General features: G+C 35.8%; 1 protein-coding gene across 1 annotated transcript; it reads left to right on the top strand.

Moving 5' to 3' along the window:
• Positions 1-2,261: 2,261 nt before the first annotated feature.
• LOC149949765 (uncharacterized) lies at positions 2,262-4,496 on the top strand. Its single transcript, XM_090169058.1, has 2 exons — positions 2,262-3,021; positions 3,061-4,496. The coding sequence occupies exons 1-2, from the start codon at positions 2,262-2,264 to the stop codon at positions 3,885-3,887; spliced, it is 1,587 nt and encodes a 528-aa protein (XP_090025184.1). The 3' UTR covers positions 3,888-4,496.
• The last annotated feature ends 14,576 nt before the right edge of the window (positions 4,497-19,072 follow it).

The raw sequence follows: 19,072 nt of genomic DNA, 5'->3' as shown, positions 1-19,072 counted from the left end.
TTATATTTTATCGTGGGGTTTGATCGAGTTCTATAAGGCGTATAAACAATAATTAATTTGTATGTATGGTTCAAAAGTTATTTAAGTTTTTAGTTTATTATTAAATTAAATTTATATTTAACACTGGAATTAGTTTCATTAAATAGAGCTCAGAATTCTAAGATATTTGATGTAGGGGGCTTTAAGAATACTTAACAAAAACTGTAAATTTAGAGGGTCAAGAGTGCGGGGATAACGTAATAACAAAAGTAAATAAAACACAGAAAATAAAAAAAAGTAAGTAAGTGGGGGATAGTGAACCTGAAGGGTTACACAATTCAAATGAAAGATGTCTGTTGAAGGGAAAAAGATTTTTGTTATAATAGAAAATCGTCTTAAACGTACGTATTTTTATTTTATTTAAAAGGATTATAAGAGCTATCATTTAAGCTTTTTCTATGCTTACTTGATTCTATCCATAACTTGACAATTTAAATACTCATCTATTTTATATATCCAGAAGTTGTATACAAGTGCTTCTAAATCACATTCATCAAGTTACTTTGTTTTCCTTATGTACCAGAATAAATTGTATATTTAAAAAAAAGTATTGGTATTTTAGATTACCGTAAATTAGTCCAATAGACAGGCTAAAATCTCTATTTTGAGTTATTTTCGCAAGTGTAAAGCCTGGTTTTCACTGGGTTAAAAAACGGCGGAAATTGTTTTACGCAAATATATTTCCGGCGGATTTTCCAAGGCTTTTCCGCACCCGGTTTTCACTGGGGATTTTTTCAAGCGGTTTGTAATTTGGCGGTTTCGATAGCGCATGCGCTGAAGATTGTATCTTTACTGGCTCACAGAATTAAAATGGACGCCATAGATAGCTCCAATAGCAGTCTACCGATTTTCTTTCATTTCATTGTTTTTAAAACATCTATTTGCTTTGTCATATAAAAAAGGATAAGCGCGAACCTCTTCTATGAAAAACTCCTGTTGACTACCATTCATTCTTTTTTGTTTAGAAGTCATCGTGACAAACTAACCAAATTACAATAACAATGTTTATAAACTAAACGCGTCGCTTTTTAGGCCTAACAAATTGAATCAAACCGAGAGTAGTGAGCTAGTGACGTCAACGCATGATCTTCACTGATTGGTTAGCACATTGCGTTGCGTTTTAAAAATTCGGAAAAATAGAACTTCCATTCCGCGCTTGTTCGCGGAATATCGCAAGCTTTCCGTTAAATTTTGCGGAAAATATTTTCCGCAAACGGCGCGGAAAGTCAATTCCGCTGTTTTTTAGCCCAGTGAAAACCAGGCTTTAGATGTTTATAATTCGGGAGTATAGATAGCACTGGAACACTAAGTTTTTGTCGTCTGCTAAGGCTCTTATGTATAGCAACTACTGTATCCAAATCTAACTAACACTTCGACTGCAGAGCAGTGGCGGCCTGAGGGGGGGCGGGGGGCGATCCGCCCCGGGTACCAGGGCAGCAGGGGGTGCCATCGGAGAAGCTCGAGGGGGGGGTGCAAATCAGAACGATTAAACTTGAAGAAGACGGACCCGTGAAAACTTCTGCACGGTCCTGGGGGGTGTCACAAAACACTGCCACCGCCCCGGGGACCCAGCCTTCTTAAGCCGCCACTGCTGCAGAGCTGTATATGGGATAAAATCCAATGAAGGTTTACTTTATGCCATACAAATAGGATCTTGGTTCAAAATGGCTGCCAATTTTTCAATTATTTTAGTATAAAACATTGTAACTTCTTAATACATTTACTATGTTTTTATCGTCTGTTAACGATAAAATTACTACGTGCCTAATTTTAAAATATTTTTTTGGTTTAGGGTTCCGTCTTTCCCTTACTGAGATGTCTTACCGTTAACAAGCAATATAACATTAACTAAATTAATGTCAGTAAAACGCTGAGCAACGAATTTAAATGTGAAACTGCATTGAGTACATAAGTACAAAATCATTAACTGTATTAAAGTGTTAAAACCCTTAAGAACAAAACTAAGTATTCAGGAGAAAGTAGGTATGAGAAGAAAACCTTATAAATGTGACCAGCGCATTAAATGATCCTTTTTACTAGGCACATAAACCTCAGACATACGAAAAAATCTTACAATATGACCAATGTAACTAAGCAAGCGCGTAAAAGTATCGTTTGACTAGGCACACAAAAACTCGCACGGGGGAAAACCCTTCAAATGTAATCAGTGTAGTTACTCGGGTACCGTTAATTACAGACTCATTGCACACAAAGGAATCCACATGAGCGAGAATCCCTTTAAATGTGATCAGTGCAGTTACTCTGGTACAAAGAAAGTACAACTTATTGCACATATGAGGACGCACACAAGCGAAAAACCCATCAAATGTGGCCAATGTAACTACGCCAGCGCACAAAAGTATTCTTTGACTAGGCACACTAAAACTCACACAGGGGGGAAACATTTCAAATGTGATCAGTGTTGTTACTCGGGTACAGAAAATTGGAAACTCATTGAACACAAAAAAAACCACATGAGCGAGAAACCCTTCAAATGCGATCATTGTAGTTACTCATGTATACATAAAAGCCGACTAATTGTACATATGAGAACACACACAGGTGAGAAACCTTTCAAATGCGATCAGTGTAGCTACTCAGCTGCACAAAGTAGTCAAGTAATTTTACACAAAAGAACTCACTCTGGTGAGAAACCCTTCAAATGTGACCAGTGTCGTTTCTCAGCTACACAAAGAATCCATCTCATTTCACACAAACGAACACACACTGGTGAGAAACCTTTCAAATGCGATCAGTGTAGCTACTCAGCTGCACAAAGAAGTCAAGTTATTTTACACAAAAGAACTCACTCTGACGAGAAACCCTTCAAATGTGACCAGTGTCGTTACTCAGCTACACAAAGAATCCATCTCATTTTACACAAACGAACACACACTGGTGAGAAACCTTTCAAATGTGACGAATGTAAGTTCACAACCGCGCTAAAGAGCTATTTGGTATTTCATAAAAGAAGACACTCAGGTGAGAAGCCATTCAATTGTGACCAGTGTAGCTACACAGGCACACTCAAAAAGTATTTAAAAATTCACAAAAGAACGCACACAAAAGAGAAACCTTTCAAATGTGACCAATGTAGTTACTCAGCTGCGCAACAAAGCACCCTTACTTCACACGAAAAAACACACACTGGCGAGAAACCCTTTAAATGTGACCAGTGTACTTATTCGGCAGCACACAAATCCTCATTGATTGAACACAAAAGAAGGCACACGAACGAGAGGCCTTACAAATGTCCAAAATGCGACTACAGCTCCAAACGTCAATGGTATATAATCCGCCACGAAAAATTTAATCACGCAAAAGGGAAAGCCCACAAGTGTCCCGAATGCGATAAGAACTTCACTTTGAAGTCATCTCTCAAATCTCACCTTCGAAATTGTGGTAGTGCAGGCAAGAAAACTGGAATTAGCGTCAGCCGAAAACCAGACACCATAACGCCCCCACAAATTAGACAATTCAACGCCCCATGTCGTCAAATGGGAGTTAAGTCTTGTAAGGTGAAATTACGTCAGCTAACGAATGCACAGATTAAATCTTTCACTCGAAGAGCGATTTTTATCGATGCCAATAAAAGCAAAACGGATCCCACAGACCGTATCAGTATAGGGACTCTTTTCGACAAAGAATGTTTGAAAATAGACGCCACGCGCATCAAAGAAGAGCCATTTCATTTCATTGATCTGGTATCAATTCCGTCAATAATAAAACGGGAAGAATTGGATTGCCGAGATGCGGCAGAGCTAAACGAGGTACTTTTGAAGCAGCGGGACACACGAATTAAAATTGAAATCCTCGACCAAGACGAAAGCATCAAATTTAAAAAATAAATCGTACTAAAACTACCAATAAGGTTCACCATATAATAAAGTTGAAATTTTCACTCAAAATACGCATTGAGATTAACCAAGAACTATGCATGTATATACATTTACTTGGAATATTAAAAGATCCATTGGCCCCGTGCTGCGAAATTGGCTCCAGAAAATGGGCTTGAATTTTAATTCTTTGGCTGGCTCCCGTTTCTAAGAAACCGCGCTACGGAAAGAAAATGATTTTAAGATCTTGTAGAATTTGTTACATTTTTCGGGAAACTAGTGATCATTAAAAAAAAAAGACTCAATTAGGCAAGGCTTAGCCACGAGTTTAGCTTAGAACGTCTCGAGCGAAATCGCCGCTGAAAACCAAGCATTTTTCTATGATAATCATCAGAGCAAATGTAGTCTTCCTTGAACATTCCAAGGGTAAACATTTACAGTTTCATGGCTCAATAAGTGTATAGCGTTGCGAATGGTTTGGCACGGAAAAGGTCTTGACTTGTTTGAAAAAGACAGGTACTTTACGCCCTCCTCCTGAAAATATTCGCTAGATAGAGCGATCGCTATGAAATAAAAGTTACGGTCTGATTTGTTTTGACCTGTTAATTAACTCATTAATTATTTGGTGACCAGTTGTTATGATTAAGTGTCGAACTTTTAATAAGTCTCAGGTGCCATTGATTTTAAGTTAAAAATAATAAAACTTGGAAGAACAATGCATTTTAGCTCGATCATGGCTGAGAATAGAATTCATAGAAACGCTTAAGCCCGTTTAAATATCGAGAAGCACCTTCTCTCCCATTATATTTGTATGTTGAACAAGAATGTTTCGTAATTTCTTGACTGACAGTTTTTAAATTTTTATTTCATTTTATGTATTAATCGTTTTCCTTTTGATTTATTATACATTTTGTGTTCTATTTACTCAGTATAAATACTGTTATACTTAAATGTTATTATTATAAAATCCGAAGTTTTAGGGATTAATTACTTAATTTTCATTATTGTATCATTTAATCATTTTATGACAATCTTTTGTTCATGGATACACAGGTAAAATCCAGGCCAAAATCATTTTTAAACGATAATCTGATTATAATTATTTCTCATTAATTTTTTTAAGTCTCTAAACTGAATATCGCTGTTGAAATGTTGTTTATAAAATTTCTTTACCAGTGTTATACTTTACGAAAAGTGGATAATTTTAGTCGTAGAGAAAAGTATTCGTCTAAATCAAGTGACAATTTACGCGCTCACACCACGCTTACCCAGTTAATTGTAAAATTGCATAACCTTGAGATATTTAATTATAAACAGCATTTTCCTGTTGCAAATTGTGTTTGAATATCACTAAAATTATGTATAATAATCACAACAATAATTATCAATAATCAGCTATGTTTCGCCGAAGTGCTTTAGAACATTAAATTCAAAAAGCATTGGGAACTAGTCCAACTCCATGCTTTAACCAAAGAATATAAGGGTATATGGAGTTATTGAAAGTTAGGGAATACCACATGATTCATGGACAAATTGTGTTTTTGGTTTTAATTTCATTAGTTAACTTCTGGTTTATTTTCATGTACTGGCAATTGTTAAGTTTTTTTTTAAACAATAAAGTAGACATAATATTTTGTTTTGGTTTAGGGCAATATGAAGATTATTACTTTTGTTTTTATTGTTATTTTCTGACATTCAGTATAACTTCTAATTTTGTGACATGATTTACCGTATCTAATCCGATTTCCTAGGCCAGGTTGGATCTGTGTAATACAATTTTTAATTTATTAAAGAGCTCTGCGGATAATCATAACTCGCGACCTCACTATTCCCTTCATCAAATATCTTATCAAATCGACCAAACTCTGCACAAATCCTCTTCGGTAAAAACCTTCTTGGACTTGCAACGTCGACTACTCTTTGTTTTCAAAGATTCGGCGCATGATCAGTCTTTCGTTTTGTGTGGGCGGCACCTTTTTCGTCGAGGAAGAAAAATCACTCCCCTCCACGTCAAGTGATTTTATCCGTTATGTTGGGCGTTTGGAGTAAATACTACAGGTTCAATTAAAACTTTAATTTATCATGTTTATAAAACGTCATTTAGTAAGAACAAGAACATGACTGGAATGACAGCGAGAACTAGACTCCCTTGCAATGTGGCGTTTCAGGTATATATACTTCCCGGGAGGTAAACCTTTGCTGCCTGATTAGATAAGATTAATCAATTAGTTTGTTATTACATTCTCATCCGCATGATTACACATCTTTCCCCGAAGAATGTTGGAAGGGCCTTTATACAATTTAAAAAATATTATTTTAATGTTTTCGGTGGTATGATGTTTTTTTATTTTTCATTTAAAACATAGAATGCTACAAAACGTTGTTGTCATTTATCTCGTGAACGAGTGCGTCGAATTGAATAGTTCCAACATTTCAAATATAAATTAACACCGAAGAATACGAAGATTTGGTTAAAATTGACCTTATCAACCGCATGATTACACATCGTTCCTCGAAGAATGTTGGCTGGACACCTCTTCCCGATCTTGTCATCATTGGAGTGATTCGTTAACCAAGATTGAAGGTGGTGTCTGTCCTTGGTGGAACCCTTGGCGAAGTGGTTATCTTCGGTTGGTGACTGACTCGCTTGTACTCGTATCCTGATCTGTTATCGGACTGTTCCATAGTGTTGACCAACTAGGACTATCCAAATGGAAACTCTGACAGCTTGCGTCTGTTACCCGTTCTGGCTCTGGCAACGGAATTACTTGGTAAGTGTTCGCTGGAGTTCTCCTTTGGTTGTCGCTATAATATCTCGGTCGTTGCGCTTTCTTTAGTAAACTTTTATCTATGATCTATAAACGCCCCTTGATAATTTTTACCTATACTCTGGGAGCACTTCGAACTGCAGGTAATTGACTTGAAGCCATAAGATTTAGAAAATTTCTGGAAAGCTTCTTATTTGGTGGCAGCTAGTTGCGGACCGTTATCCGTTCTCCCAAGGTCGCTCCGGAAACTCGGACGGCATTAGTGGTTTATTCCGGTTCACTGATTCCGTCCGGCACGTTTCGCAGGTCCTCACGAGTTCCTCTATTGCATTTGATATTCCTGGCCACCAAACGGGTTGTCGAGCTCATTCTCGACACTTCTCAAATCCGAGATGGTCTTCCTGAATATTTTGAAATATATCCTTTCTCATTTGTCTGGGAATCACTAACCGACTGGTGTACATCAGAAGTCTCTTTTGTATGGTCAGTTCATTTCTAGATGTTGAATTTCTTCATGTTCGTCCACCCCTTATTGACTTATCTTCTTAGGTGCGAACAGGTCTTAGCCAATTTCTGATCCGTCGCGGGTTGTGATGCCTTGACCAACTGGACGTGAGTGGCAACTTGACCGCTAAGTTTCCTGTCTTCTTCAGTTGGTGGACTTCGGGATAGAGTATTCGCTGGAATAAGGCATTTTTCTGGGATATATTGGAATACCACATCAGTCGCTGTAGCCTAGGTGAAAGGTCATCTAATTGCTTGGTTTGCAGGATCACCAATGAGGGTTTATGGTCGGTCCGTCTCCAGTGTGACGGTAATGTCCGTGATATAGTATTTGAACCTCTCACATGCCCATATCAGTTCTAGGGCCTCCTTCTCAATTTGCGCATATTTTTTTCTCCGCATCCGTCAGACGTTTGGTCGCATCCGCAATCACCTTTGTAAGCCATCTCTCTCTAATTTTTTGCAATCATATTTCATAAATCTGAAATGCTTCGTGTAAATCCCTATGAAGTTGAACCGGAATATACAGAAGAAGAACTCAGGGAAATAGAAAATCAACGAGGAAATGAGAAAGTTGGTAATGCCCAAATTCAAATCAATTTAAAGGAAATAAAAAAAACTGCACTTGTGGGAAATGTGTCCCTGAATGGGTTGGCCTAACTGGTGATGATGAACAAATTCAAAACCGAGGGGCTAACCACTCTTAGAAAGTCTGTACACCGGATTACGCTTATATTAGCACTACCAAAGGCAGGGACTTCAAAGATTACGCGTAATCCTATTAGTACAGTCAAAGGTACGGCTCTGTACACCGATTACGCGGAGTGATCAGCCCCTCGTTCAAAACCTGTAGAGATATTTAAGTTGGAAGGATGTAAGGAGAGGGTTCATCTGTTGCAAACAAATTTAGAAGGTTATTGAGTACTTAAATGAATCTGATGGAGATGAACCAGCTCAGTGTGTAACTAATGACATTGATTACAAGTTTATGTGCCAATGAAAGCGTGCTTTGAGAGCCACTTATAGGAGCTATTTGCACGCTCGTCAAAGACAATTACCTGAAAATTTTCCAAACAGGTCAGTAATTTTATATTCAAATTTACAAGTAGCTTATGTTATACAGCTTATCGAACGTATACGCATCTCATTTTTCAGAAGCTGGAGAGAGGTATTCGCAACGCTGTCCCACTTTGCACAATTCTTGACATACGAAAAAACGTTCCAGAAGATGATGTAAATGCATATACAAGCTATGAACCTGGAGCGGAAATAGAGAGATTTAGGGCTATTTAATAAGTTTTATACGCTACCAATATTTTTATGATATAATGATGATGATTTATAAGATATTCTGATTCTGAATATCTATTTAATCACTAATAGTTTGTGATAGAAATGTTGTTATAGTAAATAATCCAATAACTCGCTACTATAGTTTTGCGATGTTGATATAAATTCTATAGGCTATTTTTATATCATTACGATATTAAATTTTCAAGTTCAATCATTTCTCTGGTGCTATAAATTATTGACCCCATTACCTACATATCGCTACTTTCAAAAACAATATATTTTCTTTCCTCGACTATGTCCTCGGGAATAGATTTTGTAAGTGTCGGTGAATAGTTGGACGATGATGTTGAATGTGGACTAGTTTCATATAGTTAAGCAGTACCTGTTGAAGATTTTTTAGATTCCTCAGAGATTCCACTTAGGGCTGCGGGTGATGAATAAGTTTCTTTAGAATATCCTTGTGGTGAAGCGTAGGTTCTTGTTGGGGTACTATTATTTGATGGTGAAGGATATTTAAAATCAAAATCTGGTAAATCGTCGTCTATATTCTTAGAACTTGAAGAGTAAGAATGATCTTTTGACACTGTTACAACATTTTTCTCTTGTTGAGCTAAAATTTCCATTTCTATTTCCAATTGCGTACAAGTTTCAGTGAAGTTACCAATCTTAAAACAGTCAGTCTGAATAGCAACTTCTTTACTATTTTGGTGGATGTAGTGGGTTTTATTACTAATTTCTGGTTCAGTTTGTATTCCTATTTCTATGGTTTTGGGAAAGGTAATATCATTTGCCTCATTGGCTGATTTTTCATGAATTTCGACCCCGTACGAACACTTGTGACTCACAACTCACAACTACACAAGATCGCCTATTACAATATAGGGCTATTCTCATTACGCGAAAAACATGAGGTGAGGGAGAGAGAGACAAATATAAAAAGAAAAGGATTATAGGGAAAGAAATAAGCTCATTTGAACCTTTCAAATTCCAAAGTTCAAACTTCAAACCAACATTCCCGAATGTTAACCCCGAAACATAACACCCTGACTTTTTTGTTTATCTTCGGTACCGGGGTCGGGGTCGGAGAAAAATGTCGGGGGTTTTCGGGGACGGGGTCGGGGTCGGGGTCCCCGTACGAACACTAGATACTATCGCAAACTGACAATAAGACGTAAGCCATGTACAATAGGTGGAAACCCTGTCATTTGGACGTTGAGACGTGTACCGTAACCCTCAGCGCTTGGTCTGTCCCAAAGGCAATAACCAGTAGAAGTTGGAGAGTAGTTACCCGATTTAAGGCATTATAAGTCGCTAGATGATTTGAGCCTAAGGTGGTGCCTTGGATATTAGCCCAGCAGATTATTATTATTTTTTCATATAAAACACAAACACACACATCATACACGATGATGGTACGAGAAACCACACAAATGGCTATCATACGCAATAAAAAAACGCTTTCTATTCCAAAACCACGTAAACTAATAACTATCTACGCAAACCACAAAAATAATAAAAACGTGGTTTTGGAAATAAAACAGTTTTAGAAGACATTTTACCAAATCCCAAAAACGCGGTGATTAAACTTTGCCCCAGAACTGCAAACGCGTTTCCGCAGCGAACAGACAGACACACACTCACACGCAATTAATAATTTGTGTTTTAACTTAATGAATTAAATTTCTAGTAAAACGAGCATTTGGTAAAGGCTTTATTTGCGGCATATAACGGCCAGTTTACTGAGATGGCTCCTCGTGCTCCACCAGGGACCTCGATTTACGTCTACCATAAATGTTTTTTTTCAATAAACGGCAAAAAACGGTCTCTGCCGCTCTGCGCATGCTCAAATATCAACCAATAGTGTTTCTTCCTTAGATAGGGTCCAGACATGGAGGAAGCACGCGACTTATACTGCCTTCAGTCTATAGGAGCGGATATCTCCATAGAAGAGTAGAAGTTCAAAAATTTTGTAAATTCTAAATTTTATTGATTGACTCATACAAACTTCTTTCCTCCATTAGGAATAAACTACTTCCAAATGCGGTGCCTACTCTCTTTGATAATGAACACCAAACATCTAGAACAACAGACTCAATAGTTGAGGATATGTTTTTGGCACCTTTGCATTATAGTATGGATCATAATGAGGCACGGCGCAAATGTAGGAAGTTGGTGATACAGAGCAAATGGTACAGATAGAGAACACAGTAGAGCTGGACAAGCCAAAATATAATATTGAAATTGATGAGCCACAACAAACAGTCGAAATAGATTCTAATGCTGATCATGGAGTTTTGAAACTTAAAACACTACTAGAAAATAATAATTATGCCCATGATAATACGCTAAGGAAGATGCGAACCAAACTAAAACATCAAATTCGTCAAAATGTGTGTGGAAAAAATTAAGTAAAAATCTAAAGCTGCAGCTAAATGAAGGTCTCATTGAAAACCATTTCCCCAACTTGCCTTTATCTTGAAAAATGTTTTTAAAAATGCAACTAAGATTAAATATTGAATAGTAAAGAGGAAGAGCGTATAGCACAGCTGAAAAACAGACTTGTTTAGCTTTATATTATCAAGGCCCAAAGGCGTACAAAGTATTAAATAAAATGTTCTTTTTGCCAGCATCCAGAACACTACGGCGATGGTTAGAACCAGGCATCCAGCTACAACTGGTAGAATTGCTTAAAACTAAATTCTAAGTTTTATCAGAAGAAGAAAAACTGTGTGTCCTAAGCTTTGATGAAATAGCACTGAAGGAGTGGTTACAATTTGACTGTAGTAAAGATACTGTAGATGGTTTTGTTGACTTGGGTGATATACAAACCACTGACTATGCCAACCACGTTACAGTTTTCATGCTTACTGGCTTAACTCATCACTGGAAACCACCTCTCGCGTATTACTTTGTTAAAGATGATTTGAAAAAAGACTTACTTCATGAGAAACTAATGGAGGTAATTGAAATTGTTAGAAGTATAGGCTATGACCTAAAACTTGAAGTCAGTGACCAAGGTACGAGTAATGTATCAGTGTACAATAGACTCAACATGACAGAAGAAACACCATATATCATCCACAAAGAGGATAAGATTTTTAACAACATAAAATATATCTTTACCAGCAACTTTAATCAAGATGTATTGGAAAATTCCTTTTCAAAAATGAGATCCCTCAGTAATAGCAATGACAACCCCACCTGTCAACAGTTTCGGGCAAACTACCGGAAAATATTGGCATCTTCTCTCTTTTCTTTGTTTAATAATGCAAATTGTAGTGGTGCACCAGATAATATTGTACATTTACTTTATGTATTGTTACAAAACTACACATTTTCAACCAGTGCACCAGAACAATCCAATAGTATTTCCTTTAACCCTTACGAAAAAAACCCGTTGGAAATGTATTGGAAAATTTCAAATTGGAAACATGGGAAATCAATTGTGTTTTTGGACAAATCACCCATAAGATTTTTCTATTGGTGACCAATTAAAAACCATTGAGATATTATCCTATTGGGCTCCAAATGGACAGCCCCATTGAATACCATTAAGAATTTCACCCATAGGACTCCAATTGGTCTCATCCCCATTGCATACCATTAAACGTTACACGTATAGGACTCCAATTGGTCTCATCCCCATTGAATACCATTAACCGTTACACCTATAGGACTCCAATTGGTCTTATCGCCATTGAAAAACGTTACACGTATAGGACTTCAATTGGTATTATCCCCATTGAATACCATTAACCGTTACACCTATAGGACTCCAATTGGTCTTATCGCCATTGAAAAACGTTACACGTATAGGACTTCAATTGGTATTATCCCCATTGAATACCATTAAAAGCTACACCCATAAGACTCCAATAGGTATCTCCTTAATTGAATACCACTAAGCCTGTTCACCCATTTGTGTATGGAAAATAATTATCATATTTGTTTAAAATCTTACATATCATTTATTTTCACAATTTCACAATTTTAAATTTTTGGACACTTTTCTTAAGGGCCCGGTGCAGAGACATTTTTAAGAATCGCCAAATTGCGATTCATCGCCAAATTAACAGAAAACGCGCGTGCTATCGAACTTCGCGCCGAATCGGTGTGCAGAGACATCTCGCTCGCAAAAATAACAGGAAGTCGCTCTGTTTATTTTGCGAGTGGTCTTAGGCAGTCGCTAGCCGCCGAAAAGCTCGCAAAAATAATGCCAGATTGTGTTACATAAAGAGCTCGGGAAATAAATTGAGAAGTAAACGCTTTTTACCTACTTTAATAAGATAAATTTTACAACACGATAGGTCAGAATCTTTTAAATTATTAAAATTTGAGTTTCTAGCTCATTATCGCTTCCCGAAAAATGTTTTTGTCGAATTATTGTCAGAGCCAAGGCCTAACCACAATCACGATTTACGAAACACTAAAATAAGCCAGCCACTCTTACAAATTTTACAGGTAAGAATAAATTATAATAGGGAATCTTATACACTACTACTTTGGGTGTATTCAAAGCCTTGGTTTATTTATAGATCCTTATTTGCTGGTACTGTATGCAGTGGGTTTTAACTAATAAGTCGGTAATGACATGGTGAATTGGTTCAGTGTATCAAGGATCTTAAGCTATCAACCAGCGTTTATACCAATTCATCTACCGAGAAGAAACCTTTCCTCAGGTAGACTAGGGAGTTGCGATAAAAGATGTATTGGAATATTCAAGTTTATTTGGCATGCATCAAGAGCTTACCGAGCCAATAATTTGATGTATTACCTTAAAAGTGTTCGTCAGTTAATTCTACACGCTTATATCATTTGTTACAATTTATACCTGGATTAGGCTATGTAAATGCCAGATAATTAGGTAGAACAACAACTTTTATCAAATACTAGGACCATTGTTTTACGTGTGATCAATATAGGATATTTCGCTAGAAATTGCTTTAGACAATTACCATTTTTTGTAACCTCGTGAAATTGCTGTTTTTTTATTTATTGATTTATGTTATAACTAGTTTTATTTTATTTGCTATCAGCTAAGTTTTTAAATAAATATTTTCCTAAAAACCAAATGATACGGCTCATTTTCTAACAGAGAATCATTTTCGGAAAATGTTGGCTTATAATAGTAATGAATCTTTTTTTTAATTCGTTATTTTATTGATGTACCAACCATATTATAAAAATATATCTTTAAAATAACAAAACCATTAAACTGTGTAATAAATGCAACCAATCTAATAAATAATAAGAGTAAGAAAATGATATAATCAGAAGAAACTAATTTTCATGCACTATTTAAGGCTTTAAAAAAGATTTTGGATAACCTCTCATTCTTCAGAAACTGTTTTGCTTTCCCTTCGTGGCTATATTATATAAATTTATTTTAATAAAATAACGGATTTAACTATAAAAATTATAAAACCTAATAATATAATTAGAGTTAGGAAATTATTAATTAGAAGAGCCAGGATTTCATCGTCAAAATACAAACCAAACATAACCACGTGATAGCTTTTTGCGTCAGAAATGGAGCTCTCCCATTGGTCCGTTACTTGGTTAAAAAAATTTGGAAAAATAACAGCGTCGCCGATTAACAGGAATCGCTAAAACGTCTCTGCACCGCGATTTCGATTGCGAGGATCGCCAAATAAACAGCTCGCCAAATCTGAATCGCTAAATTGCGATCGTGTATAAATTAACAGGAATCGCAAAACGTCTCTGCACCAGGCCCTAAATATGCAATTTTTTGGGTGAGGGCATGGTGCACTCCTTTTACACCTTTTGTCTTGTAATTCAATGCTTTTCCCTTTCCTTTCTAAATAGAATCGCACGCAATCTAGAAAACAAAACAATGTTTAAAAAATTATTTACTTCGGAATTAAATCTCTACTCACTTTTAATACTGTTGACTTTATGTGGGGTCAATCGAGGTCTGGGTTCTGCATCCCTCAGGTTTTTGAGTCTATTCGATACTGTGCCAGAAACGCTCCTCTCAGTCAGAGCTGCAGAACCCCAAATTGCTACTGCCAAATTTTTCGTAAATATTGAATCATTTGATGCCATAAGGCATTCATCCCACTTATCTTTTTTCATAAATATATTATTTCCAAGAAAGACCTTAAAATATTTGGTTATAGTATTAATTGAATAACATTATTTATTAACATACTTTATCACCAATGTTTTCCAAAAATTGGTACTGAACATTTTCGATATTTTCATGGGGAGAAACCTGGTTCTTGGAGGTAGCTGCGTGAAGTTTCTCTTATAGGTATTTTATTTGATTCCTATAGTCTTTCGCTACTTCAAGAAGACTATTATATGTTTCTGCCAACTTTTCATATTTACTTTCAGAAGCTAGTAAAATAATTTTCAGTAGAAAAGTTAGGTTTAAGGGATATTGAAATGGTAAAATAACCTACTTTCTATCGATTTGTAGATGAAAAATAAGTACAAAAATTATGTAAAAAAATTTTAATCGCTTAAATTCAGATTTATTAAAAACTTTTCGCAAAAGTAGTCTTAACCGTTCGACACAGATTGGGCATGTAATCTTTAGAAGACTAACAACCAATCAGCGACGAGGATCACGCCGGTCTTCTACACAGGCATGGTTTTCAGAGCCCTCATTTCTGGGAATCAGAAGGTCCCAGGTTCGCGCTCGGCTGCGGACCGAATGCAATTAACTATAGTTTCTTAAAATTAAATTTAAAAACACTGAAATTTAACTTTAAAAACTTTGTAATTATATTTCTGTAAATTACTTCATGTTTAACAAAGTTAAATTTCAGTGAAAAAATTTTATTTAAAAAACTCAATAGTGAAATGCGTTCGGTAGGAGCCGGGCAAGAACCTGGGACCTTCTGATTGCCAGAAACGTGCACTCTGAAAACAACGCATGTGTAGAAAGCGAGCGTGATCCTCGTCACTGAGTGGTTGTTAGTCTTCTAAGGATTACATGCCCAAACCGTGTCGAACGGTTAAGACTACTTTTGCAAAGTTTTTAATTAAATTGAATTTAATTGATTAAATTTTTTTACATCATTTTTGCACTTTTTTCCATCTACAAATCGATAGAAAGTAGGTTATTTTACCATTTCACTATCCCTTTAAGTAACAATACCCAATAAAAATAATTTTTTATTTTATTATCTTCAACCACCCTCAGAATGACCTTTTAAATTTAGCGGTACTTAGGGCCAGTTACCAAAGCAATCTCCAATTGGAGATCAGGTCATTCTGACCAATAATTTAAAAGCGCAGTATTTTTTATTAATAAAAATTTCCCAGTTTTTAAATGTGGTTTAAACAAAAAAGCCATTATTTCTAAGCCTGTTCTTGAGTACTCATACTAAAATATAACATACTGTAATCTGATTCAGATGATTCATCTGACTCCAACGACTCGTCAGATTTACTGGAAGGGGTTCTTTCATTTGGAGAATCTATATAGGAAAGAATTTCAATTAATCATATTATACACAGACACAAAAATTCAAACCATTACCTTTTTCATTCATTGTCACAAGTGGAGTACAACTAGTAGTTACAGAAATATTATCTTCAATTTCATACGCAGTTTTGGAGTATGTTTCCTTAGATTTGTCTTGCACTACATATTTAGATATACGATCAGTTTAAAATTGATTCATCTTGGGCAGTGCATGAATTATGTTCATCTACAATATGGTGCAAAATGGGTTCAGCTTCTGTATGTCAGATTATTATCAACTGTAGAAACTTTAAGCAAATAGTATTTGTCTTTTTTTATTTCAGTTCACCATACTTACCTTTATTTAAATAACCTTGTCTAGTATTGACTGAGTAAGGTTCAGCTTCTATGCCCAAAGGAAGATCACTATCAACTAAACAATTTGAAAAAATGTAGCGATTCTTAAAAATTTAATTTACAATCCAATGCTTACCATGGTTTAAGTGATCCTGTTGAACTTCAGAAGACTCCTAGGGATGTACCAATAATTATCATTAATACAAAAAAAAAATATTTACTGGAAGTTTAGGCCTACAGCGTGGCCTTTTGCTTGCCAAACATCAAAAGCGATTAGTTGTCCAAGGCTTTGTCTATGTAATATTTTTACTTTTGGTATTAGTTAAATCAAGAATGAATGAATATTAACTGATAATATGAAGGCAATACTCTGTTCAAACTCGTCCAGTTCAGAATATAAACCACTACTCTTGCCTTTCCACAGCTAGTGCGTGCTGTGTCATCAACGCGGAGCACGCTAGCAGTGGCATGAGTTTCATATAATGATAATAATATTTATTAGGTAAAGAAAAACCATTGCAGGCAACCACGGAGGCAAAGTCTTTACAGGGTGGTTGCTAGAAATAATCCTTGTTTGTGGATAATATCTTCCGAACAAGACAAGCACAAACGCTATAATTTGGCCTTCATACTCTCAGTTAATGAAAATTCATCATTGATTAAATTTGATACTAACAAAATTAAACACATTTTTTTGTGTCTTTAATTTAGAATTCATTATTTTCTGCAGTCGCTTAGACTTTGCGTCACTCATTTTACATTCTTTTTTTCTTTTAATATTTTTTTTTAATTTCCGGAGTATTCGTCATTGTTTTTGAGCTGGGAACATGAATTCTTTTCTTACTAGAACATTCATTAATTTCATCTACAGAAACTGTGAATGAAATATGTCAACTGATTTAGTAAATATTTTCATGGGAATGTTTGAGTTTAAAAAACTTACAGCCTAATAAGAGTATCAATACTTCTTTATTCATATCTTCATTACCATTTTCAGCTGACTTAAAATAGGGATATTTGTGCAATGGGTTGAAATCTTGAAGCGTTTTTGGTTTAAATCCCAAAATGTGCGATACATCAACAATTGATTTAGTGTTACTGCCAACAATCTTTACCAGAGCAAACTTTGGACTGTCAGATTCAGAAATTAACTCAGTTTCCGTAAAGGACCTCGAAGCATTGAAGGCATGGCTCTTTTTAGACTTAGAGGACCGAGGTTTAGTTTTCATTTTTAAGATTTTAACTGCACCAATTGCAAAATATACAAAATTAATTACTAGTGAGCTGATTTAACTACTTATAATCAATAATTTCAAGTACTATGATAAAAAAAATACGGATTACTTACGATGTGAAAAATACTTCCTAAATCCTTATGTATAATTGTAAAATGTGTTGCCTAACCCTTGAAGGAGAGTTACGCTACACATACATTATTACAGTCGGCGACCCCACGTGGTCAACAATTTTTTGAATAAAAATAATGGTGCCAACAGCCAGTGGCCTTCTACACCAAACGAAAGATTAAAAAAAATAACGTAAGTGAAGTAAAACGTTTAAAAAACTAAAGTATATTCAGCTTGAGTAATATAAAATGATTTAAAATGAAACAGTAGTTAATTTTGAAAAATAAAAATAAATATATAGATCGAAAATGGTGAGGCTAACGTCACCAAATTATCAAGTGGGGACTATGGCGTTGAATGGCTTCACTTGGAGCCATAGAAATCTCATAGGTAACTAGAATGCTGCCGTGTAACTGGCAAATGGCTCAAACGCCGTGGCAGACGACGCCAGATCTCAGCCAATCAGAGCTCAAAGAGCGGTTCTGCCAAGAATTTAATGTCACCGGAGAGAATGACGTCACCTATCTCCCGCTATAGTAACGGAACCAAGGAGGATTATTATCCTCCTTGGCGGAACCACTCTACGGCCTCTCATTGGCTGAAGGTTCAAGGCGAACTGGCGTCAAGCTCGGCCGTAGGCGGCAGCATTCTAGTTACCTATGAGATTTCTATGCTTGGAGCTGGTGAACTCCTGGCTACTGAAGTAGAATTATTTTAGTTCTGGTCTAAAGATAGTCTAAAAACTTTGCTTAAACTTATTTAAAAACATGTATAAAAAGAGGAAATATAAATTATATCTTGAGCCAGATCACAGTGATAAAATTCCTCGAAGCACCAAACATTACCGACTTGATAAAACAAATAAGGTATCGTGTTTTTTAAATATTACTGTAATTTTGTTGGAAATATATTTATATTTAGAATTAAATTTAGGTTCGGGTGGGAACTGATCTGAATGACATGCCTAATGTTATTGAAAATGAAGAAACAAATCCTCATGGAATAGATAAAATTAGTATTAACCAGAGCAATGATGAACAAGAGTGGAGTGAATGTGATGAACACAAAATTGTAAATTATGATTTAACTGATATTGGGAGCACTGAAAATTACGAATCAGATTTTAGCACTATTGAAAGTGATGGTGAAACACTCAATGAAGAAGGAGGAGAAACATTTTGCAATGAAGGTATAGGAAGCATCAATGAAGATATGTGTGACAAGTTTAACGAAAGAATTTCATTAGGAGTCAGTGTTTCGAAAGGCGAGGCGATTTTACTTGTTCAAGCATTTGCTCTTAGACATTCGTTAACGGAAATTGCAATAGAAGATTTACTTGTAATGATCAACACAATGGTTGGAAGTAATGCCGTCCCAACTTCCAAATACCACTTTAAAAAATTGTTAAATAGCCATACCAGTGAAGAACATCTGCTGTGTGATATTTGTTACGATCAACTTGTTAATCTATTGTGCCCTAACTGCTCCAAAATA

Source organism: Leiobunum rupestre, chromosome 3, assembly GCF_980474605.1.
Source record: "Leiobunum rupestre chromosome 3, qqLeiRupe1.1.hap1, whole genome shotgun sequence".
Taxonomy (NCBI): domain Eukaryota; kingdom Metazoa; phylum Arthropoda; class Arachnida; order Opiliones; family Sclerosomatidae; genus Leiobunum; species Leiobunum rupestre.
This window is presented reverse-complemented; position numbering and strand designations above follow the sequence as displayed.

What these genes read in the sequence shown, in the direction of transcription:
- LOC149949765 (XM_090169058.1), top strand. Translation starts at nt 2,262, where the DNA reads ATGAGCGAGAATCCCTTTAAATGTGATCAGTGCAGTTACTCTGGTACA. An exon ending in TCATAAAAGAAGACACTCAG is followed by an intron (nt 3,022 to 3,060) that starts GTGAGAAGCCAT and finishes GTAGCTACACAG; the next exon opens with GCACACTCAAAAAGTATTTA.